The sequence below is a fragment of the Poecilia reticulata genome, linkage group LG5, assembly GCF_000633615.1.
Source record: "Poecilia reticulata strain Guanapo linkage group LG5, Guppy_female_1.0+MT, whole genome shotgun sequence".
In the NCBI taxonomy this organism is placed as follows: domain Eukaryota; kingdom Metazoa; phylum Chordata; class Actinopteri; order Cyprinodontiformes; family Poeciliidae; genus Poecilia; species Poecilia reticulata.
The window spans coordinates 13,951,878-13,976,951 of NC_024335.1; the positions used below are offsets into that span (position 1 = coordinate 13,951,878).

The 25,074-nt window shown below is 37.6% G+C and overlaps 1 protein-coding gene across 2 annotated transcripts; it reads right to left on the bottom strand.

The window, feature by feature from the left end:
- Window positions 1-1,923: 1,923 nt before the first annotated feature.
- unm_sa1614 (un-named sa1614) lies at window positions 1,924-25,046 on the bottom strand. 2 transcript variants are annotated; one of them, XM_008409149.2, is made up of 28 exons: window positions 24,148-25,046; window positions 18,100-18,172; window positions 17,872-18,017; window positions 15,347-15,421; window positions 15,162-15,211; window positions 14,819-14,948; window positions 14,616-14,701; window positions 14,451-14,526; window positions 13,309-13,389; window positions 13,131-13,228; window positions 12,243-12,312; window positions 11,638-11,725; window positions 11,257-11,305; window positions 10,670-10,842; window positions 10,449-10,582; window positions 10,034-10,125; window positions 9,778-9,964; window positions 8,384-8,469; window positions 8,171-8,304; window positions 7,863-7,930; window positions 7,457-7,564; window positions 6,939-7,227; window positions 6,174-6,341; window positions 6,022-6,085; window positions 5,579-5,622; window positions 4,494-4,648; window positions 4,246-4,371; window positions 1,924-4,096 (listed from the first exon to the last, which is right to left on the bottom strand). In XM_008409149.2, the coding sequence occupies exons 1-28, from the start codon at window positions 24,271-24,273 to the stop codon at window positions 4,022-4,024; spliced, it is 3,051 nt and encodes a 1,016-aa protein (XP_008407371.1). In that variant the 5' UTR covers window positions 24,274-25,046; the 3' UTR covers window positions 1,924-4,021. The 2 variants fall into 2 exon arrangements, with proteins under 2 accessions (XP_008407371.1, XP_008407372.1); XM_008409150.2 differs by having other exon boundaries at window positions 8,171-8,286; window positions 24,148-25,045.
- Between the last annotated feature and the right edge of the window lie 28 nt (window positions 25,047-25,074).

Sequence of the window (25,074 nt, forward strand, 5' to 3'; positions counted from 1 at the left end):
CATTTCAGCAGGCGGCAATGACGGCTCCTGCACTGTGAATGTACGAAAAAATAATCTGATGCTGATTGTCTTGAACAATCAACTGAATGTGTGCGTCTTGGTTTACACTATAATTATGTTTAGAGTCCCCTCAGTGCCGATGTATCTGCATTCAACAGGTTTGTTGTTGTTGCTGTTTTTTAGTCCTATTGAAAATGACTTATGATCCAAGGCCAACTAACAGAGATTGAGGATTAGAAGTTAGATTGCATGTGCACATTAAAATAAATCTTTGTTAGAAAAAAAAAAGGCTTTTAAATTCAAAGCTGCAATGGAAATCTGCCTGCATTTTCCACTCTTCCTGTGATATAGCAATATGTTTTTAATGTTTTAGGAGATAAAATGGTAAATTTACTCTTTCTTTATTAATGAGATTAAGTAAAATTTGATAATTACAGGCAAACTGATCCTTTGCAGGCTCAACTTGAGTGTAATTGAGTTTTGAATGTTTAAATGTTTATTTTTTACATTTGCTTTATTGAGAATGTTGAGATTTAAATCAATACACCAATGTGTGAAACTGCCCTGAGACTTATGCTGAGATGGTCCATCTGCTTCAGACAACATTGTTCTCTTTGAGAACATGACTTTTGTAGCAAACTTGAAAATGTTGAAAGTTTACCCAAAGAGACAGCTTGTGGTCTTTAGTCATTATCCTCTTTAAAACTCCAGAAATCTGCTGCCATTATTTTAATTATTTTGTTCGAAGCAGATGGAAAACTCAGAAATCATCGTAATGCTGAATATTCATCTGTAAGCTGTTGCTCTGTCACTTTTACCAGTTTGTTCATTGCTTGGTTCATTCAGTCCCAAAAACTGCCTGAATTCTCAGTTTAATAAGAAACATCTGCTGTCCTTTTTTTTTTTTTTATATTTCCCTTCACTTTAACACTTTGCTTTGTCGCAGGAAATTGCTGCCAATAAAGTGGGAAACGAGCTATTCTGGCAGTTTTCAGACACTTAATGACAGGGCAGCAGACCTGAGTATTACTTAACATCTGGATGCTATCTTTACTGCCATTATGTCAAGTTGTTGCAAACAGATACACCCTATTATACTTAGTGTTTTTTGTGCCTTTGAGTCCAAATCGTTTCTCCTCACTGCATTCTGGGAGTGAGGAGTTTATTTAAATAAAGGGGCATCTTCTAATTATCTTTTTTTTCCTTTCATAAAAGTCCATACACGATGAACGGATTTAATCCAAAGGACCTGATTATGTGTGTTCAGCTTTAATTAGGCTTTCTGTTCGGACTGAAATGGTCAGTGTTGGGTTTCCAGTCACATACCAGTTTACGATCAGCAAGATCTAGATGCCAAACTGAGCACCATGTTCAGCCAAAACCACAGAAAACATGTACCCACCATCACTTTGACTTAAATAAAAACAAATGAAACCAAAATAAAATCGGTTTTGTTCTTTTAGATAGTTTTGTTGCTGTGTTTATGGTGTGTTTTACACCATTATATTTGAATGTCTATCAAAATATTATTTTTCTAAAATAATCTTACATGCCGAGTTAATATAACTTGTAAGAACCTGACAATTTTTATTGGTAAATTACATTCATGGTTGAACATTTAAGCTTCAACTTTAATAAGACTTTAACTTAAAACTAGTAAACTAATGTAAACAAACCAGTTTTAAAAGTTTCTTCCTGGTGAAGAAGTACAAATAAAGCGAAGTGTAACAGTTCTTTTTTCTAATGATCAAAAAGAGATCATAAAATATATTTTTAATTCACACTTGTTATGTAAGATGTCTCAACATTTTATCAAGCATTTCAGGACCGATCGCTGCGTCCAGTGCTTATTGGTTCCACTGGTATTAATGTGAAAATAAAACCATATTTTATAGCAGTAGTCATAAATAAAGAGAAAAATCCAAGAGTTTTGAGTACATTTATTAAGTGGGCAAAATACCATAAATCATTCTTTACAAAATCATTAGTTGAGAAAGGAAGATGAGACCATTTCCAGTGCTTACTGTTGGAAAGCAGGAGCAAATTGTATCATCTTGGCATTAGATGCTATTTGTGTGTCAACTGGTTGTTTTGGAAGCATAGCAGGAAAAGAGGCTTTTCTGTCTGACCATAACATGCAAACATCTACTCTAAATGTTAAGTTTTTACTGAAATCATGTACTTCAGCTGGACTAAGATTTATCTGCTAGGCAGATGATACGTGGAAAAGCACCTCATAGATGGATTGGGTAAATCCAGGTATTAAGCCCTTGCACAACAACACTCACTTTTATGGGGGAAAAGTAAACGCTATGAGTTGAATGTCAATGTGACCTCTAGGATGATTGGCCCAATAAAAGCATAAAATGAGCAAATTGGACGAGGAACTGTGGTTCTGTGAGCTGCAAAGAAGCAGGATGCTATGTTATAGTATATGGGATCATTAACTCTTAAACTTTAACATGTTAAACAAAAATGAGGACTGCTAGAAAACAAACAGGATATTAAATCCTACTGAAAAGGGTCGAAGGTCCTTCTGCCTGTATGGTCCAACCTTGTAAATGTTACAGGAGAGTCGGTGCTGTCCTATTGGTACAGGGGGTTGTACAACATTTTAATAGCAGGAGTGCCTGTGAGTGTGGAGGGTGATGAATGTACAGATCATAAATAGTTCATTAACATCTTAACAAGGATCCTTTTGAAATTAGTTTAAATGTTACACTGTAAAGCTCACTGTTTAAAGCATATTTAAATGTTTTAGATGTTAAATTTTGTATGAGCAGACCATGTTGATAAGCCTTTTCTGAGTTAATCTATGCAGGCCAAACTACACAGAAAAATGTATTTGAGTAATTACTTCTTTTTTTACACTTGAGTCATTCTATGGTTGAATTTTTACTTGACATTGAACTGGCAATAGTTTCTTATAGGTATAACAAAATAAATATTTCTAAGAGAATGGAGAAAAGATGCCAAGATTGTTTTATACTATAAACAAGTCTAAACAAGCTACAGGAAGAGTCATTAAAAATAAATAAAACATTGAAACATTCACTTGTGTGGGCTGTTAAACACCAACAATTTTTTCTTTTTTATATATATGTATATATAAAATAAAAACACAGCAACCTTTACAGTACATTTCAACCGAGGCTTGGTCTTTGTAAGCTATTAATTTTTTTTTATTAAAAATAACTTTAATTGAAAAATCAATCCTCTCATCATCCAGTGGTGCTTCTTTCAACATCTTGGTTCCGCAACTCATCACGTGTCTATGGAGAAAAATAGTTTCCTTGTGCTCTAAAGAAAAATAATTACATTTTTGTTTCACTTAAACACCGAGTTAAGTGGCAGCAGCTCGCCACAGTTTCTGCTCAGTGAAGTGTTGGTATAATGGGACTCATTCAGCCTTCTTCTTCTCTTGAGTCTTTTACCAAACCTGTAAATAAAGGAAGCTGAGTTTCTACTTATGTGTTGGTGATTGGTTTCTACTGAATTTAGAGCTTTGGTATTCAGTATCCAGGATTCCTTGGAAAGGAGCTTAAATTGTGGCAGCTTTTGCTGGTGTCCTGCAGGTATCGCCACAAAAATGCAACAAAAGTCATTCATTTAAATGTCACTTAAAAATGAAGAAAGCAGTTCATCTAAGTCTCACTTAGTCTAACTTTCTGTCAAATGTGTGCTTGTTAGAATAATAAATAAATGTCCTATAAGTCATGAGTCACAGCTGATTGTTCAGCTTGGCAACACTCCCTGACTTCAGTCACATAAATAAAGTTTTCTGTCCAGAGCCGTCCATTATGTGCTCATAGTAAATCCAGACCTGAGGTTGTTATGGTTTGCTGGACCAAGATCTCAAGAACTTGCAGGATGCCAGAGATCTGATCCAAAAGTCTGGCCTGATCCAGTAAATGTTAGGTTTTGCCTTCTGGCCTGCTTCCTATGAGAGCCCAGTTCGGTTTCCAGAAGTAGTGATGTGATCCGTATCTGTGCTGGCCTGAGGATCTGGAGTGGGTTTACATCAATCGGACAGCAGCTGGACGAAGGAGGCTGGAAACAAACCTCTCTGGTCTGGTTCATCTTCTATATAACCATGCTATACAAAACACACAGAATGAAGACATTTACTGCAAGTAAGAATACATCTTTCAAAAAAAAAAAAAATTTAATTGTAACGAGAATTCATGACAATTTCTCACATCAGTTTCAGCCAATCAGAAAAAAATAAAGAATGCCGATACTCACCCACCAATCGCTGTCCTCCTGCCCAAGAACCACCAACACCTGACCCTCGGAGAAACTCAGTTCATCATGGTGGTCTGCTTGGCAGTCATACAGAGCCTGAGCCCGGCGACTGGTTGCGCCACGAGGCTGATTGACAAAATGTTACTCTTATTAGACAAACAGTCAGCAACAAAATGAATCAGGCTCTTAAACAGAGGTTCGAACGTAGTAACAATTTAAAACGGTTCCTTCAAACAACCAGATCTCACCAGTGATCTGCGAGGAAGCGGCTGAGGGGTGGGGCCTCTGCCGTCGCTCTCAAAGCTCTGAGAGCGCTGGCTGATTGGAGATCCATTCGGAGGCGCTTTGCTGGCCGGGTACAGGAAATGTGAGGAGCAACTTTCACTTTCTGTCCGTCGAAAACCTCAAAGAGAAATTAATTTAAGAATGTCTAGTTGTTTTAAAGAGGGTGTGTTTTTATTTTACGATAAAATAAAAAAAACATCTGGTGCTCTTTTGCAGGTGGCTGTCACAATGTGGTGCTCAGTTCAACATCAAAAGAAAAAGAATGGAAAAATTGTATTTACATACTTACATTGTGAAATAAAGAGGAGGAATTCTAAGTGACTCATCATGTGTTTACATGTTCAAATAAGCCTTGCCAAGGATTCAAGGAGAAAGGCACAACCCTGTTTATTTTGGAGGGATATTCTCTAAGCTGATGTTTCCAGCTTTAAAACAGATTTTTATCTCTATGCCACTAATTTTAAAGTTTAGATGATGGTTGCTGGTGCCCATCTCCAGCTAACGTTCCGGGCGAGAGGCGGGGTCACCCTGGACAGGTCGTCAGTCTGTTGCAGGGCATGTACAACATCGCTTGTGGTAATATGAAAATATAAAAAACCTTTCAGGCAAATACAGAAAAACTGTGAAAGTAAACAGTTGACGAGGGCAGATATGTGACTACTTTCGCATTTATAAGTCACAGCAAAAAGTAAAGAAGATAACAGACTTTCTAATTTAACCACAATCCTTCCTTTCTGGAGTGTAGCATTATTTTTGAAATTGTATTTTAGGTCAAAGAGACATGAGGAGCACAGCGACAACATTACTTTGGCGTTGCTTTTCCTTCATGTGTAAAACTGTCTGAATCTGGAGGAATCACACAACAGCTGTAGGCATCAGAGAAACAATGTCAGTGAGAGCTGGAGCAGATATTGTAGCATCTATCTCAATGTGGAAGAATAGTTTTAGTTTAAAATTGAATTCCTTTAAAAATGACAACATTTGCATAAGACAGGTAGACCAGACATGAATAAAGAGTGCAGTGGATGTTTCTGAGCAGAACAGGTACCTCTGTCCGGTCGTTCAGTCACCGAGCTGAGAGGAGAAGATGGACTGGAGTCAGAGAGAGAGAATTTATCTGGTTATTATCCTTGTGACCAATAGAGGGCAGTATAATGCTTCATACAGAACAGCTCTTTGATGCTCCCCAATGGTGTCAGATAAATATATGATTATTTTTATGTATAATTACTACTTAAATAGAACTAAAATCAAATTACTATGTTTTTTGACACCTGACCCACTAATTATGTGCTATTCAGCTTTGGGGTTGAATTTCAGGAGTTTGCTTTTGCTGCCAAACATTACTTAGCATTAAGAAGTCATCAAAACATGCTTTTATTTTTAACATTTTCCATGAATTTCACCTGAAAGCCAATGTTTTGTGAGTAGACATAAAAATCCCATCCAGTTTGTGTTAAAATACAGTATAATTATATCTCAGATACTCACACACACTTCTTGAAGGAGGAGTCTGGACCACTGTAAATCCTGGGACTGGCTGGCAACCCGTGATCTGTGCACACACACAAACACACAGACATACAGAGTTAATGACAGTGTTACTCTGACAGACTAACTGCGGGGTGCCTCTCAGATATTACCCTGCTTATTAGACTCAGAGCAGGTCCTCTTGTGCCGGGCAGCGATGGGAGGGGGAGGTGTTGTCTTTCTGTTTCCTGACGTGGGGAAGAAAACCTCCGCCTCTTCCTCCTCTTCATCCCTCACTCCATCACCCCCAGCTGGAGGCGGAGGAGGGGGAACACAAGGGGCTACAAAATAAAAAGATACTCATGATTCAACCAGAAAAGCTTTGGCTTTATATGCTGAAATTTCACAGAGATGAAATTAGTTGCCAGAACTTCTCAGATGCAATCGCTTCGTGTCGACATCTGATAAGCAGAAAGACTGTCTTTTGTTTTTGTATAATAGGACGATAATTAACCACAACAATAAATGACTTTTGACAACAATACAGGCATTGTCATCTCAGAATAATAGACCTGCAACCTTGAGTTACAGCAGAAATAACATTTTTCTGCAAGTCATTTTCGAAGCCATCCTCCACTGAAAGCTCAGCATGAAGAGTGCATATTCAGTTAATTAGGGAATAGAAACAGCAGTCATATTTTTCAGATGAGTAATTATGGGAATAATGCAAGGGAAATATAGACATAAATCAGTCTGTAACAGCTCCAGCTGTTTCCAAGTGTAATTAGATAGAAGAAGTATTTCAATATTTTTATCTTCAAATATCTGATATTAAAAAGAAACACAAACAGCTAGGAATGAAATAAAAGTATAGCTCAAAAACAATTTATTGTGTTTTCAAAGATATCACCAAAACAATTCAAAACAAATAAGCTGACCTTTGACCCGGGGCGGCAGTGGAGGAGCGGGGGAGGATGGAGGCGGAGGTGGAGGGCTGGGGGCGGAGCCAGTTGGTCGGCTGTGCAGGTCCATGGCCATGGCCAGCCTCCTCCCCACGCTGAGGAGGCCGGCTCCTGGCGCTCCGGCGGACGGGGCGGCAACGGAGACGGAGGAGGAGGTGGAAGTGGAGGACTGACTGAAGCTGAAAGGACGGGAAGAGAAGGAGAACGACGGGGTGAAGACTGAGGATGATGAAGATGAGGAGCGCTCCTTCTTTACTGGACCATTCTGAAACAAGAGAGAAAATAAAGTCATTGGACGCAACCAAAATAAAGTAACAGTTTTTACCATCATCCACAAGCTGCAAAGTTCGGAAATTGATTTTTTAAGAATATAATCTGGTCATTTATAAGTAATTTAAATCTCTATTTTCAACTCTTTAATGGCAAAATCAGAAGAAAAAAACCAAAATAAGAACTAATGGTGAGTTAAGCAGACACGCCGTTGTCATTGTTACCCTGTCATCAAAGTCGTCATCACTGTCGTACAGATCATCATGACGAAGCCTCCACTCATACTCCACATGGATGTGATGGTTAAACTGGTTGGACTGGGCCTGCTGCAGCTGCAATCAAAGCTCAGTCATTTAGTAGGAGAAAAGGAAGCCATCTTGTCAGAATGAAGAACGCTCAAAATGAAATGAAAATATATATATTTTTATTTTTCATTATCTTGGCTGATTTAATTAAATTTTATTTATTCATGATTGCAATTACTGAAATTTCTGATCACTTTGGTCTCAAATTGTTTTACTCTTAGTCGGTGAGGGTTTACAATATCTACAAGAAGTTCAAGGAATACAAGACAATTTATATTTTGATTAAAATAAATAAAGTAATCCAGAATCAGATTGAGCTTCTCACCAGCGCCTCACATTCACTGTGCTTCAGTCGGCGGCTCACATCCAGAGCAGTTTCTCCCAACTCATTCTCTGCGACACAGAAAAATGATGTTGTTATGTAACGGTGATTCTTTTTGTTAGAAAAAGAATGCGTTTATTTTACAGGAGGTTTAGAAAACAAAATTATTTTAAAGCTTTTCCTAGTAACAATCTGTAAATTGAATGCCTAGTTTCTGATAATGTATTCATATTTAATAAAGAAAACACTTTTCCAATAAATTGTCTTAATGAAACAATGTGCAAAATACTATGGGAGAGTATTTGCATTACTGATGTGTATGTTGGCTCGGGCTCTCAGCAGCAGCTTCACACAGTCACTCTTGTTATGCAGGCAGCTGTAGTGCAGCGCAGTGTTTCCTGCTGAGGTTTGTACGTCCACATTGGAACTGGAAAAAAGAGAAAACCTATGCAAGTAAACATGCAGGTGTGAACCTTACCACTCTGAGGCATAACAACTACACAGCATCATCACAGCAGACTGACCAGTTCTGGGCCAGAAAGTCCAGGATGTGCAGCGACGTCCTGTCAGCAAACAGGACGGCTAAATGCAGAGCCGTCTCCCCTTTCTCCTGTTGGTATGGAAACATACCAAACCTTTTTATTGACATTTTAGGAAAATTTCAGAAACATCAAGAAGATTTTTTTTTGTTGCAAAATCCCCAGCTATTGCTATTTTTTTCAGGCTTTTCAGCTAATAAGAGTATCTAGGAACTTTAGACATTTTTTTTTACATTTATGGTATGTAATCTCTTAGTTCTTCAAAACTAAGAGGCAAAAGATCATGCCATTCAACTAATTGTGTGAATGCCACAAAGAATTCACACACAAAGCATTCATTCAGTGCCTTGTAGCATTGTGTGAATACTACAAGGCATTCACACTGTGAATTAGGGATGGAAGTAATTGAAAATAATTCCAAAAGTTCTTCAACTTTTCTTCCAATTCTAACCCTTACCCCTTAATTCCACCCATCCTTTAATGTCTATATAATTTATTTTTATTAATTACATAGCTGTTGTTTGCTATCTAAAACAACAATTAGATGCAATCTACATGCCTACAGATTATTTGGGAGAAATACCTGAAAAAAAATCTACAATCACAAATGAGTAAAACAAATAAAATCACAAAAATCAACTGTGATGCTGTGGCCTTATAACAAGAACCTTCATAGAATACATCGTTTTATTAACTCTTTGAAAAATCTGGATAGAAAACTGGTAATGAGTTGTTATTATGTCTTTCATCAAAATCATAAACCGGTGAGGAGAACTGAAGAGAAGAGTGCATTAAGAGAGGAACCAAGACTCTGGGTGAAGATTGTGTTTATATCAAGAGGAATGGTCAAAAATCCCAACAGGAGGTTCTGTTCCATCAGCACTCAAAGATTTAACATCATTGGTGCCAACGTGTGAGAACGTGCGGAAAGATTTATTTATTCTTTTTTGTTGTTTTTTTTTTTGCGAAGAACTTGTGAAATTTTCTCACTGAATTAATGTTCTCACAGGTTTTAATTTTAAACTTCTCTCAAAATTCTTCTTTTATTTCTACTGCAAGTATTTCAGTGAGTTTTTTTTTTTTTTACACATCTTTACATGGATTAATACAAGTGGAGGAAGCTGCATTATTATCTCTGATTGGGTTCACCTAAATAGATGCTGACACTTGTTAATTTCTTAATCTGTGTGTAGGTGTGTGTACAAGACAAAAAGAAGTGGCAAAGCAAAAGTACAAAAAAGATTTTGAAAGATATTATGAAAGTCTGGAGAACTATTCTCTGAAAAAAGCCTGGTTCACACCGGCAACATACTACGTACTACTGGTATTAGTTTTTTACCTGTAAGCATGATTGATGTAGATCGTTAATGTGTGGTTACCTGTATGTGGGTGTGCAGTGGCTGGCTTAGCTCCGCCCTCTGAGCATACAGCTGGATCAGGCTGTAGATGTCACAGCTCTTGGTTGCCTCCTGCAGGCCCAGTCGCAGCGCTGCAGAAGAACTGCTGAACCTCCTCACAAAATGAACATCCTGATACTTTGACAATATGAAATCTTTGCGCTCCCCCCTGTCATAGGCACACAATGTTTCAAATGTGTATTTTCTCCAATAATGGACAACAGTGGGTGAAACTTACATATGGCTGTGCTGGGAGGGCTTCTGTGACGGACTAAGCAGATTTGCCTCCAATATGTCATTAAAGCCAGAGTTTCCAACATTTCGGGCCAGCTGAAATAAACAACAGAGAACATCAGTTTATATCATTTTATGCTCATCGAACAGGAAATAATACATTTCAGTTGCAAACATCAAAAGCACGATGTAGGGTTTACCCAAGGTTCAACCACAAACTGCCTTATTGGATAGAAGGCTGGGTCATTGGTTGGTTTCACTGATGGACAGTTAACCAACCCAAAATGTGAATACATTAAACTTCTTTGGACTTTGTCAGCATATATTGATTTCAACACAGAGTTACGTATGTCAACTTGGGCCAAAAACATAACCTACAGACCCACAAAGGATCAACGCAGTATAGAGATGTTCCTTACTAATAGGTCTGAGGTTCCCAGGCTGTCCAAGCTCAGAGACTTGATCCTGGACACGTGGACGCCCATTTCCCTGTGGATCCCTGAACATTCGATACAGGTCAGGATGCCTAGATTTGTTGAGACCCATCCAGGATCTTCAGAGAGGAAAAATGTGACTTTTACGCTTGAAATGAAATGAAAAAGAGTCAAATAAGACATGCTTATTGGCAGACAGAGATTACCTGGAGCGCCACAGTCACAGCAGTAGTTGTTTCCCGGCATTCTGCGGATGTCATCAGTGATGGCCCGGGTCAGATCCTCCACGCTGTTTTCACCCCCTCCGCCTCCCCGCCTGCCCCCGTCCAGGGCCATGCTGAGAGCCTCCTGCTTACTGTTACTGAGCACCGAGATCCATCTAAACATTCACAACAAAAACAAATACACAGTTCTCCTCTACAGACAAAACTTTGTAACTATTCAGATCATTCTGATGTAGATTTATGCCATTAGAGTACTACATACAAAAGAAAACACCCAAGATTAACATTGCATCCTGTAATATGTTTTCAATTAAAGATTAAGGCATACATCACTCATATTAAACCCCAGACAGTAGAAAATAAAATCTTTTATACAAATAAATACCAGGTTTTGCTTTGCTTCATTGACTCACTTTCAGCCATGCTGAGTATTTCAAATAATGAACAATTGTTGATTTTAGACAAAAAATGTCCAGATTAATAACAGATAAGATTCAAACAAAAAAAATAATGCTTAAATAAAGTTTTATCCTAGTTTTTTGTTGCAAATAATTAAAAAAAAGACTTACGCAACACACTCAGCTTCATCCTCAGCCAGGAAATGATAGGTCCGATTATCTAAAGGACAGAGTTGAAAAACATTTTAATCAAGTATGTAATAAATACACCAAATTGTTTTTACTGTCATTTAAATGTAAATATTCATGTACTTTTAATATTCATTCAATTTCACTTAATATTCATACAGATATGCTTATTCATTACGTTTCTAACTATATTTCTAATATTTAACAATAAATGTACATAAAATTTGTCACTTAAATCTAGTCAAGATTTAAACAACTGGAAATGAATTAACAGATTTAACACAAAACAATTCTGTTTGGACTCGAGTCTGGACTGCAGAACAGTTTTCACTTTATGCTAAGAGCCCTTTCGACGTGTCTTACGGGAGATAAGGTCGAAGCATTTCTTGTCCTCCACGCTGGGTTTCACCTGACAGGTGAGCAGGTTAAGTCGGGTCGGAGGTTTATTTGGCTGAAAGACAGAAAAAAGAGCTGACAAGATGCAAATACTTAAACCCTGCATGTTTTCTACAGCTGAATAAAAAAAAACCTAAAGCAAAAACATTAAAAGTGATGGGATACGGCACCACATTAGAAGTTATATAACAGAGGTAATTATTTATTATATTTCAATTTTTATTAGTGGTTCAAAAAATCAACAATAATTAATACACACGTAACCATTAACTGGAGTGAGATAATTAAAGGTTCTACACTAACAAGAGTAGCTTTGGTTGAATATCTTTTCTGCGAACAATGTGGGTATTTTAATCTGTTTGATTCCCAAATACGTTCCTTAAAAGGAATTAGGACTTTTCTGCTAGTGTGGAAATATAATTACCTTGAAATCCAGAAATGCCTAGTAATCTTGATTAAAACAATCTATTTTTTAAGAAGTGAAGTCACAATATCAACAAAGAAATCTTAATTATGACAATTTAGACATTAAAAGTCAGAGGATGCAGTAACTTGCAGTAACCCACACTCACTGTAGCATGTGCAATAGTCAGGTAACAGTTGTGAACTGAACATTTCCTCTTCTGCCACATTTTTCTCAGCCTGCAACACAAACACAATATTTTAGCAAAGCAAATAACACGGGCATACTCCTTCCCGTTTTTCAAGAGTTTAAGGGTTTGAGTGAACATAGGTTTTGTAGATATGCATTGTCACTAAAAAACAAGGTTATATAAAATTTTTGACACAAATCAATTTCTGCAAAACATTATAGGTTATGTAAATAGTTTTTCAGTTTTAATCCTGTGCCAGATCTGAATCTGGCGCAGGATGAAAACAACAACACACATTTTTTATTTCCCTAATTTTACCAAAAAACTAACGTTACCTCATCTGACTGAATTTCATGCAGATGTGGTCTGTGTTATTATTAAAGGACCAGTTCAGGTTTTGAAAATGACTTATCACTGTTATCCATCTGAGGTTATTTAGCCAATTTCATGAGTAGTTGTAAAGCGGAAACAGTGTCAAAAACATCATATAGCCCAGAATATATCATCACTAATCCAAACCATGCACATTGCTATAGACATATAACTTTTCAGACTCAAAGAAATCAAGAATTTTCCACATGAAAATATGCAAAAAATAGCATTTCATTGCACCTAAGGATGTAATGAATTATTACCTCTCTAGATCATGTAAAGCCATTCACTGTTGATGAGGACAAGTTAAATTATTTCTGTTTATATTGTACTTGCTGAGAATCCATTTTCCATCACCTTGTCATATGTTATGATAAGCACAGAAGTATCTAAATTATAAATTTGGTCCTTTGGTTTTTTAATTAAATATGTCCTCTTACATAACTCCTGAATTAAACATAAACAAGCTTGTAACGTTTGTGGTTTTTATTTTACCCGTCACTCTTCTTGTAGAGGAATCCTGTTCTCTCTGTTCCGTACTGTTTATCTCCCAGAAGTTGATGCATGCTGTACACCTGCTTAGGTAAAGAGTCCTGCAGACACAAACAAACCATTTCTGAATCAGTTGGTCTGTGGCTCAGTCTGAGTCATTGYTRGGGTTGGAGTCTCAGACCTGCTCTGTGTGGACGACTGGCCTCAGCTGATCCCTGATGGTGCACAGCTGCTTCTTCTCCTCCTCCTGACGCTGCTTCACCTGTACACACCAACGCCACGTCACAGTTCATCATTTTCACTAACAACACCATATAAATATTATACTCCATATAAATATCCTTCTGAGACAGAAAATGAAATGAAATATCAAACTGAAGACAAGTTTACGAACACGAAAAACAGATAAGTACATAAATAAAAACTAAACAACAAAAAATAAGTGACAATTTTTGGTCAAGGATAGCAAGTCTCATATTGTAAAAAGTTAACGAAGACATGCAGTTTAACATAAAGGGTTTAGCTGCAAAGTTTTAAATCCAGACTGTATAGGGGTGCATTGCTGCAGAGAAGTCCTGCACATTGACTGCAACACAAAACAATGTTATGAATCAGCACATTTTGTCTCATATTACTTTTGTGGAGCTAAATAACTTTGCAGGAATTTGGCATAGTTATTTGAACTTCTCTGTAAATCTTTTACCCACTCTTAACTGGAAGCATCATCTGCTGGCAGAAGACTTTGGGAATGCCTGACGCCACTGAGATCTTCCTGAACATTGAATATACAAATGGACTAAATATGTACTTTTTCTTGTGACAACTAAACTTTTATTTCTGACAGTTTTTCCCAAAACAACTATAAATTTAAAGATTCAATGTTTCAATCCAGGTGGTAAAAGGTTAACATTGCTTCGACACAAGAAAAATAACACTAATATGGTTTTAGAATTGGTTGAAAACAATCGAAACTTTTGCTTGAAGTTTTCATTAAGGAAAAGAACAACATACACAATGAGCACACACACATGAAAACACAAAGCTACAGGTTCCTATGGCATAGTACGGCCATTGTAGAAGAAAAGGAGTAAATCTTAGGATTAATTGCAGAAATTTTCTAGAAAATAAACATGAAAACTTCTGAGACTTAAAAGTCAGAAATGTGATGGGAAAAACTAAAAAAAAAAACTTTTAGTTTTTTTTTCTAGAAACTGTTTTAGATTAATCTCAAAGTTTCTGAATTTGATCATACTCAAATTTATGCCTCTATTTTCTATCTAACAGCCCTAATTCGCCGTTGTAGGCTTCTGCCAACATTCATACCATGTTCAGCACTACGTTCAGCTCCTCCATGTACTGCTTCAGCCTCTGAGTGGTAGATACACACTCCTGCAAGAAACTACACAAAGACATTTAGGGTAAATCCATCTTTGTCACTGTATTACATAATGTTTTATGTTGTCTGAGTGTGTGTGAGCCAGAACCTACTTGTTTTGGCTGTGGTAGTGCTTAATGAGGTTCTGCAGCAGGTCGACTCCTCTCTTTGTTTTTATCTCGTTCACCTTAATGAGATACTGAAATAGAGAGTTGGTCTATTAACTGGACATAAATGTAATGGGGTAATGTAAAGTGCTGAGCAGCAAGGGGAGTTAGCACAAATAGACTGGTTTTAAAAAGCTGGGGTCACTGACCTCACACATGCTCAGCTGGAAGGAGCGCCTCTCCTTCTCAAGCTCCTCAGCGATTTCTCCTCCGCTCACCTCGCTCCGAACCATCCCGTACTGTCGCGCTAACTCCCTTTTCTCCTTCTCCACCTGCTTGCTGAACACACACGCACGCTTTGAATTATTAATCCGACTCCTGACAGTTTTACCAGCTCACTTCTGCTTACAAGAGCCTTTCCGTGTTCCTGAATTATGCAGAGGTGTAATTTATTTTTTACATGCACAAACACGTAACAAGGGTATCCTAAAAATAGGAGATGCAAAAGAGCATGTAAACTCTCTCAGTTGCTTTAAAAGGATTGTCGCTCACAATCTGCTCTCATAATCCCGCCATGCTCTCTCAAATGGTTTCTTCAGATCCTGCAGCGGGACAGAGAAGGAAAAATTTACTTCAGATCTACACAAATGATCTCTGTTCATTTCACCATTTCAGATGACTCATGGCTTAATTTATTCATAACATACACTTTACTTGAGAACATCTAAAGTCCTCACCCCCTTCACCTCCCGCAGGTCTCCTTTAACCAACGAGTCCAGGAAGAAGTTGATGTTGTGGAGCATGCTCTTCAGCTGAACACACACACAAATAAATAAATAAATAAACACATGCACATGAACACTTAACAAGCTGCTAAAAGGCGTATTGGGTTTTCAGATTCTATAATCAACGTTTTGAAAATGTGTGGTTTTTTAAAAAAAATCTAATTAAAACAGCTACATCATATTGACATGCAGTAATGTTAAAAAAAATAGATTTTCTTCATAATTTTATGTTGCTTCCTAGTTTTTTCCCTCTTTAACATCCTCTCTCTTGCAAAAACTTGCTTTGCCCCGATTGGTCAGCTGATGTGGGGGGAAAAAGGTGGAAGCAGCTGCATTTTTTCTGTTTGAAGTGTGCCACACTTGTCACTTGCCGGATGTTATGCAAATGAGTTTCATTGTGAAATCAAAGGAGGAAAAAGCCAGAAAGAACAACCAGCCAGGCATTTCAGGCAAGCCAGGCGCAATAGAGGAAAAATGTTTCAGTTTGGAGTGAAGGACTTATATCTGAGCAGATATTTAGTCTTTTGAGACAKAAACATGCTGGTGGTCTGTTAAATACAAGACTTCAGCTGATGTTTTTCTGCACTAAAGTTTTCTTATGTAGTTTAACAGAAAAATACATCCTCAGATGTAGAAAACACAAGCTAACCATGTGCTGCCCAGATGTTAATTGGGAGTTGAGCATTCAGACATTTGCCTAATGATAATGAAATGTGTTCAGTTGTTTAGGGGAGATCAATATTGGAACCTTTTTTAACCTTTTTTAAATGTTTATTTAATCAGAACTGCAGAAAATGACTAACCACTTCTAATTCTGATATTAAATAACTCACTTAATACTATAAGTGTATACACATATACAGTATTTTAGCTTAAACCTCAGRATCTATAATCATATACAGTATCTACACTGGAAAAAGCAAATGTAGGTTGATGCATTGGCAATGCTATCGTGCAATTAATTACTACTGACGCAATAAATGAAAAAGATGTCATCAGGCAGGTATGCAATATATGTAATATATGTACATAAATTAAATARGGTACTTTTCCACCCTGCATTTAGACTTTCGTCTTGCAGATGGCTTTGGGGAGCTGAGTATGATGCTATTWGTCTTCTCTAGAGCGTTTGGCATTTTTTAGGGTTGCATTGTAACTCTTGAAGAGACATTAGGACCCTGCATAACATTTCATAATAGCTCACACAGCAAAATAAGCACATTTTGCTCTGATCAGCAGTTTGCAAATGCTACCTTTTACAAAAACTCTTGTTCCAATCATAAGTGTAATGGGCTCGTGTCCTTAAAACATAGAACCATTCATGCAGATGCTGAATTAAGCAAATAGTMTTTTTCTCAATTTTTATGTGTATTTTTAGAGGTTATCATTCATAACTATTGATCATCTGGGTTCACAGTAACTAATTGTGATTTCATATCATATATGTTGGATTCCAGTGGAGAAAAGATTGAACATTTTACTCTGACATTTGAAGTTTGGTCAAGAATTATAGATCATAAAAGCTGCATGTTTTTAAGCTGTAACATCTTAAGTTTCAGAGAACCACATCATACCAGAGCTGAAATGAATATCACAAATAAACCCATTTGTGAAAAGGGAGCCGAGGAGATTTTCATTGGCTCTGAAGATCCTGATGCAGTTCTAATCAGCTGTCAGAGTCTGTTTAGTGAACTTTTATAATTCACTAACCCTGACATAAGACTGCTGCAACAGTAAGAGATTTATTCATGCCTCACAGACCCCCATCCAGGATTTGTGTTTTTTACAGACAAAAAAGAAAGCAAAAGCAAAAAAATAAATAAACTCCCTCTGGCTCCTCAAAGTCATATTCTGACTGTGTAAACTGCTGCCTTCAGGCTAGCGCCTCAGAGTGATRCAAACCAAAGCAGCACAGAATAAAAACAGCTTCTTTCACACAATCCATCTATCTCACAGACTTTTAAACAACATGCAAGACCTAACAAGTAAAATACAATCTCAACTTGGATGTTGTTTCTCAGTCTTATTGTTCAGTTCAGGCACTTGTTGTACTGTACTATTCTCTGTTGTTCAACCTCTCTGTATATACCACCTTGTAAATAACAACATTGCCAAACATTAATTACATATTTATTAAATTATATATAATTTAACCAATTTCCAAAAGTGACAACTATTACATATTTAAAATATCCTATAGATCAGACTTTTATAGTGCACTGTATTTTCTTTTGTGGTTTTAATTGTTGCTTGTAATTTGTGTCCATATTTGCTCAATGGGATTTGTGTAACTCCTGAAACTTCAGTGATCAAAACGAGTTTCCAGCGTGTCCTCACATGCTTGGCAATAAAATACTTTCTCATTCTGATCATAATGAAGTTGAAGATTGCAGTCAAGGGAATAAAAACATTTTTAGCCAAGGAATRGTTGATGTGGCTCCTGACCTCCTAGTTATTTATCTGATATTCTCACTTACCAGATTTTTCATTGGAGACAGAAGTTCTTTGGAAAAGTCTGCCAGGCGGCAGAAGGCCGAGCCGACCTCCGTCTCTCCATTTGAGTGACAGTTTACTGCGAGCTTCTCCATCGAGTTGATGTACTGCTCCAGGTGAGATACATGATCTAACAAAAAARAAAGAAATTGAGTTAGTTTGGGGAATAATCTAAATGTAATCTGTGTTTGTCTGCATGTGGATTTGTGTACCTTGCCCTGAAGCATACTTGGCCTTTGCAGCTTTCTTCATCTTCTGCAACACCATCCGGTCGCTGTCCAGAACCTGGACAAGCACAMGCATGAATGATAAGTGGGTGTAGTAGCTTTCTGCATGACTGGGTCTGCAAGTGCATGGGGGCAGCAGGCTTTGTTGCTGGACAATAGACACCTGCTTTCTTATGACTGTAAACCATCATTTGATTGGTCAAAATTCCCTGCATGAAGCAGCAGCTCAGTTTGGATGTGGCTGTTTTAAACTGAGGCTTTGTTTTATTTAATCATGTCCTGCAAAATTTGTGTTGTATCACAAGCAATTATCGAAAATGATTGGTAATTCTGCTTCAGGCTTTTACAAACTATTGAAAAGACAAACATTTCAAGTGACATTTGATAACAACCATAAATTATTGTTTAATCTATTTAGCAAACAAAACTATTTTTGCTTACTTCTATAGCCTATTTTGTATCTTTCTGTACYAGACACGCCAGTTTAAAACATTTCTCATTTCTTTATCTTTTACTTTCAATTGTCAAATACTTCTGAAGGTTCTGTGAAAGTCTTTGGCTGTGTTTTCTCTTATTTTCTTCCTAGCTCTTACTTTCGCATTGTGCAGGGTGCGTTTTTAGAAATAAGCAGCACTGTCAGGAGGAGGGCAAAAGGACTGGTGACAAAAGAACTGTCAGTTGTTAAAACGTTAAGTATGCCAGGTTTGAAGACGGAAAAAGAAATGTCACAACTGCAAGCACAAAAAAAATACATGTTTGTAAACTGGATTCAAGAGGCTCACTGTAAACTAATGGAGCTGCAAAAATGAACAGCTCTGGTGGAAGAAAATATTGACAGGATGACTATTAACAGTTATCAATTCGATTATGGCCACAGCGTTGGCCATAATCGAATTGAAGCAAAATGAAAGCCTGTTTACAGAAGGCCAGAACATTTTTTCTTTTTTGTAGTTTCCCAAAAGAAATGTAGAAGGTGAGTCAGTGATGAGACCAAACCTGAATTATTATGGTCTACATTTAAGACACCAACATTTCTAACGTCAATCATGGTGGTAACAGCATCATGCTGTGRGAATTATTCCTTCTGGAGTGACCRAAATATTGGTAATAATTAAAAAGAAAATAGATTTAGGTAAATACAGCAATACAGTGTAGTGCAAGGTGAACGTTTGTTAGAGGATGACAAATGGGAGAGTTTACCTTCTGGCAGGACAATGAAGCCATTCAATGGAATGGCTTAGATCAAATGCATTTCATTAGACTAGCTTAATATAAATACAGACTAAAACTGGAAAAGTTCATAGATTCTCTCTATTAGTTCTGATTGAAYGTGACTTAATTTGCAAAAAGGAGGACAAAAAATCCAGTATCCAGATAGGAAAAGTTGATGTGTTTTTCCACCACATATTATTCCCTCAAAATTTCTAAAAGTTTATTGTTGTGACATGAAAAAAATCAAAAGGTTCAAAGAGGTATACATAAGTACAATACAACTCCAGAGCCAGTTGTTTTGGCTACTTTGGCATAATTGTAATGATTTACAAAGTTCTGAAAAGAATATGAAAATAGTTCTGCACTAGACTCAAGATTTAGACTGAAAATAAACAGTGTAAGTCCAAATATAAACTTTAGTAAGTGAATACAGTAGATGATGACCAGAACAGTTACAATCTAGTGTTTTGTAACTTTCAATGTTGACTGTTTGAATTTAAGTTTTACCTTCATGCAAATTCATTTTTCTGAAAAAAATAAAAGTCCTTGTATCCTGAAAATCTGCATTTGATTTGGGCGCCTTGCTTAAAGCTTAAAGGCTGCACAGTGGCGCAGTTGGTAGAGCTGTTGCCTTGTAGCAAGAAGGTTCTGGGTTCGATTCCCGGCCCTGGTCTTTCTGCATGGAGTTTGCATGTTCTCCCTGTGCATGCATGGGTTTTCTCCGGGTACTCCGGTTTCCTCCCACAGTCCAAAAACATGACTGTCAGGTTAATTGGCCTCTCCAAATTGCCCCTAGGTGTGTGTGTGTGTGTGCATGGTTGTTTGTCCTGTGTGTCTCTGTGTTGCCCTGCAACAGACTGGCGACCTGTCCAGGGTGAACCCCGCCTCTCGCCCGGTACGTTAGCTGGAGATAGGCACCAGCAACCCTCCTGAAACCACTAAGGGACAAGGGTGTAAGAAAATGGATGCTTAAAGTGAAAATGAAGTTTGATCTGATCATATTGATTTAAGGACCCATTGCTTAGAATCCCCCTTTAAAGAGATTACTTTATCAAAAAAAGCCTTGATTTTCATGCAAAATTTGGCAGAACTAAATACTTCAACAGATGTGCTRCCTTGCGACAAAAGGAAAACAAGATTTTATGCATATAAATATCCCGTTAAAAGCTGTAGTTTACACCTCTCCAGTCTGCCTTTATCCCACACCAGCTTGCAGATTAACTAACATCTTCATTAACATTAATCTCTCTGGCTTCTTTTCATAACCATAAAAAAAACAATAACAAAGAATGATGATGCCCAGTAATCTGTTGCCTTGGTAACATATGTCGGCCCTGCTGGGGGTACATGATGGGGGCCGAGGGGAGGGTTCAGATTGAGCGTGTTTTCAGGCCATTCTCCAGGTCAATAACTCCATTGTGGAGGGATGGAAAGCGGGGGTTCTGCTGCATGCTGCTTTAAAGCGCATCCTCATCCAAATACACAGACCCCACACAGCAGTGGGCCAGTTACACAAATTGTTCACAGTATTTAATTTGCTAACTGGCAGAAAATGAACTGAAAGACGAAGGAATTCTGTTCGGCTGCCAAAAATATTCTCAGACAAAAAAAAATCTGGTGCTGCTTTTAGTTGAATTAAATTCATTACTTCTATCAGATTTCTCTCTTTTCTTTGGAGATGTAATGGATGTCTTTGCCCATCAGATGTCTAATATGCCTAAGATGTTTGAGACGTCCAAAATGTATGATCGTTTTAGACAGACAAGACTGTCGTACACCATAAAATAACTTTTATTGATCAGATATTTCAGCATTTGTAGTATATATCAATTAAAAACTGAGTTTCTTTAATTCAAAACTAAAAACTTGTTAAGAGTTGATTTGAACCATAAAACATTGACCAACATATTTCATGTGTATGATTTTGGTGATGGCACTCATCAAGATGTAATATTATGTAATATGTGTTCGATTGTTAACTGTTAACTTTGTAATTTTGTGTTTTTATGACGTAAAATACTTTGAACTGCCTTGYTCCTGAAATGTGCTGTACAAATTCAATTGATTGATTGATTGATTGATTGATTGATTGATTGAAACAGACATTTTTTAGGACTTTAGAAAAATCTTGGTAATTTTCAGTGACAGTTTTTTTTTCTTTAAATTGATTTCTGTCTGACAACCTCAAAAAAAATACTAAAGTTTTAAAAATCGCAAGTGAAATTCCCCTGTCTGTTTTTGCAAAATATTATTTAAAGCCCATTTTTGATATTTTGGAGGTGACTATATGTTGTCGCCTTCCTAAAGTATTGGCCTAAGTCATTTTGTGTCAAAAGATATCATTTTTGTCGAAATCAACTTTTGGAAAGAAAGTGGTGGTGATTTTTTTTTTTTACACATGTAGATGAAAAGATCACATAAAACTAAAACATGAATGGATATTCACACATCCATTCATATGACATCATCATCCCTTTATTTGACATACATTAAACACTGAAGACCAGAAATGATCTGATTCATGCACCCAAATCTTTGGCAATACAAACTGAATTTATGATTTTGACCAAAAGTCATGTGAGCTTTTGAAAATGTTACTTGTGGCACATAAAGAGGGTGCTCACAAAAAAGCCACACATGGCTTCACTTAAAGGCAAATTGATTAAACAACGTACTTTATCAGTGCAAACATTATGTTCTATAGAGTATAAAGTCTTGAAGGATGAAACCTAAGTTAATGTTGGAATTTACTTCTGACTTTGAAGAACATGAAATAACAAGATTATTGTAAAATTAAACAAGAGTTGATTGATTGTTTTGTAAAAGTAATTATACAGTTTGGGTAAATATGACATTTTGTCACTTCTCTACTGCTTTAATCAATTCACAGCCTCACTCAACAGAGTAAGTGATGCACAGCTCACATGTGAAGAAGTTCTACCACAGTGTTGAGCAGCTCAGTTTGGTAAACCTTTGCTCCCTGAAAGGCTCAGTCTCACCTCACTGATCAGCTCCATCAGGTCAAACAGACACACATCAAATTCTATATCGGCTGATTACATTTTAACTCAGTAAAGCCTTTCCTGCAGATTGCAGTGTGAAAAAAGCTCATGAGATAAAAAATAAATCACCAAAAGTTACAATTTTAGTTMTTGTTWGACCAGATATCAGCCAACTTAAACTAAAAGGTGAAAAACAGTTMATAAATTTTACGGTCAACCATTTTGCAACAAACCTCCCCAGTTATTTTTCAAGTAAAAGAATAAGCTTGTGTGCTTATTGTAAAATTCATCTCTCACTWTGCTGAATGAATGCAAATCAGCTGGTAGAATATCAGAGAACATTTCACAACATTATTCTGTTTGATAATTTGCTATAGGCTTAGGCTGCTGGGGAATATACTGGCCACTTTTCCTTRCATTGATATTTTYTCTCTCWGCTTTTATTATTGTCTATATTGACTTTATGTTCTGTCTTTTAGTTTTATTTCCCACAGAAAGTGATTCTTTGTTAAGCTGTGTCTCTTCTCAGGAGCCATCGACACAGATCTATTGTTGAAATGATCTTTGTGTATTGTCTTTGGTTTTCATTCCTGTGAAAACTTTAGCTTTCCTGGATGGAGCTGTTGACAGATATTAACTTGTTGTACTCTTCTTCGCTTTCATTCTTGTAGAAAATACACATTGCCCAGTCATTTTGTGTTTGGTTTTGTTTCTTTCTTTAATAATATTCTCTCTGCTTCCTTTCTTGAAAAAAGTACCTCTGGTCCAGTGTTTCAGTGATCAGCTGTGTCTCTTTCTTGGAAAGAGTTACTGACAATAACTTTGTGTACTACACTGGACCAAATGCTTTCATAGAAAGAATTTACTAGAAGTCATAGAAAGTATTTGGTCCAGTGCTTCTGTCTTTAGATTTTCTCTTTCCTAAACACGACTAAAGAGATTTGCAGACAATAGCCAAGCATTATCTATGTTTTCTATCCTATTTACAGTTTACTGAGGTTCTTCTGTGTCTCCTTTGAGTACAGAGCCACTGACAGAGCTTTTGCTGCCATTAATTGTGTACCTTGGTTTTGTTTTACTGTTTAAAGTACTTCTGGTCCAGAGTCTGTGTATTCTTCCTGTCCTCTCAACTCCCTGTTGCACCAGATGGCTGCTAACACAGAGAACGACTCTATGACTCTACTCTATTAAAATTAGACTCAATAGACCATATGTAATTAAATATTTTCATTTCAGACACGGTAGTATAGAAATGAGTTGGAGTGATCTGAATTGAACATGGAGCGATTGAGATTTCATTTACAATTGTGTTGCAAAGTGCTATGAGATGAGGCATTTTAGTATATTACTGCAATGTAGATAAATTGAAATAATCTGAACTTGACTATAGCTTACAGATGTTTATCAGCATCCCAGAACCTGCATACAGATGGGAACACTGACTGAGTCCTGATCACTGTGATAAGAGCCTTGCTGAGTTATTACATGATGTCACCACAGTCCATGCAGCAATAAGAATAACACAAATGCAGATTTTTTATTTTTATTTTACTTTCTTTGAGTCAAGCATAGAAATTAGGAGGGAAAATAAATGCAAAGGGATTTGTAGTTTCAGCATTACAAAATAATTTAGAAGATGCAAATGATGACAACTTAACCTTACACAAAAACCTAAGGGCGACCAATTGGTGGAGGGGGTCAAAGACATCTTTCTTTGTCTTTGGGGAGGATGACTATTGTGGATAAGCTTTAAATGTTGGTTTCAGTAGAAACACGACCACATCCCACCCTCTCCCCTCCACTCCCTCTCAGCACTCACCTCCTCCAGCAGGTAGATGGTGTTCCTGCAGTTGATCATCTTGGAGGTGAAGGAGGAGGTGGTGGGAGAGCTCCAGTCCTCCTGAACCTCCTGCACGAACTCCGACACCGACACGCACTCCGGCATGGTGATCCTGTCAACCCCGGAACACAAAGGGCAGAACCGGGACAGTCGAGCSCAGTCCGGGACTGACAGAAGAAGGTGGACACCAGGCGCAGGGCGCAGAGTCAATGAACAGATAAATAAATAAATGATCTGTAATAATTTAAATATCTAGGCTGGGGAATGTTCACACGCCCCTTTTCACTCGGGTATGTAAAGCAAAAATGATAATTAACGGGAGATGTGCTGTRATCAAGGACCTGCTCAGTTATTCTGCCTCAGTGTGACCGAACCGCTGCATCAAACGCCTCTTTTCTCCGAACAAAAGGTGGCTCAGTCCATGCAAAGCATAAATCCCAGCAACACAAACTTCACGGGATTCCTCAAATGTTAATACTGCCGCTTCTCTGCTGGGTTGAAGCTAACACCGCCTTCATCTGATGAGCGTCTTCATTCAGAAAAAGGAAAAAATCACAAAAGCGCTCTGCTGTCCGTGTGCGAACCGGCTGACAAAGACCTGGAGGCGATGTGCGGAGAACCGGACCAAGTGGACCCAGAGACCGGGTTCGGATAGGGGGATCAAACCAGTCTCAGCTTTCCCGTCCAGCCCGGCCGTCATTTCTCTTCAGCAGCATCTTTTTCTTTTCACCGCTTTTGCTCCCTTTATTGAACCCGCATGGAGAGGCGCGTTCACGGTGAACAGCGGTGGAGCCCTCTGTTCGCGGTGGCGCGCACTGCTGACCGAGCCCTACACTGGGTGCACTGGGAGAACTGGGAATTTCAAGCCCCATCCTAGTCACAGCAGCTACATGYTATTCCAGAGCT

Excerpts from the sequence above, each read along its gene's own strand:
- unm_sa1614 (XM_008409149.2), bottom strand. The coding sequence starts at position 24,273 with ATGCCGGAGTGCGTGTCGGTGTCGGAGTTCGTGCAGGAGGTTCAGGAG. Across the intron at positions 13,390-14,450 it reads TGAACGTAGTGCTGAACATG|GTGAAGCAGCGTCAGGAGGA; the intron begins GTATGAATGTTG and ends TGGTGTGTACAG. Across the intron at positions 10,126-10,448 it reads TGGGAACCTCAGACCTATTA|CTGGCCCGAAATGTTGGAAA; the intron begins GTAAGGAACATC and ends TGTTTATTTCAG.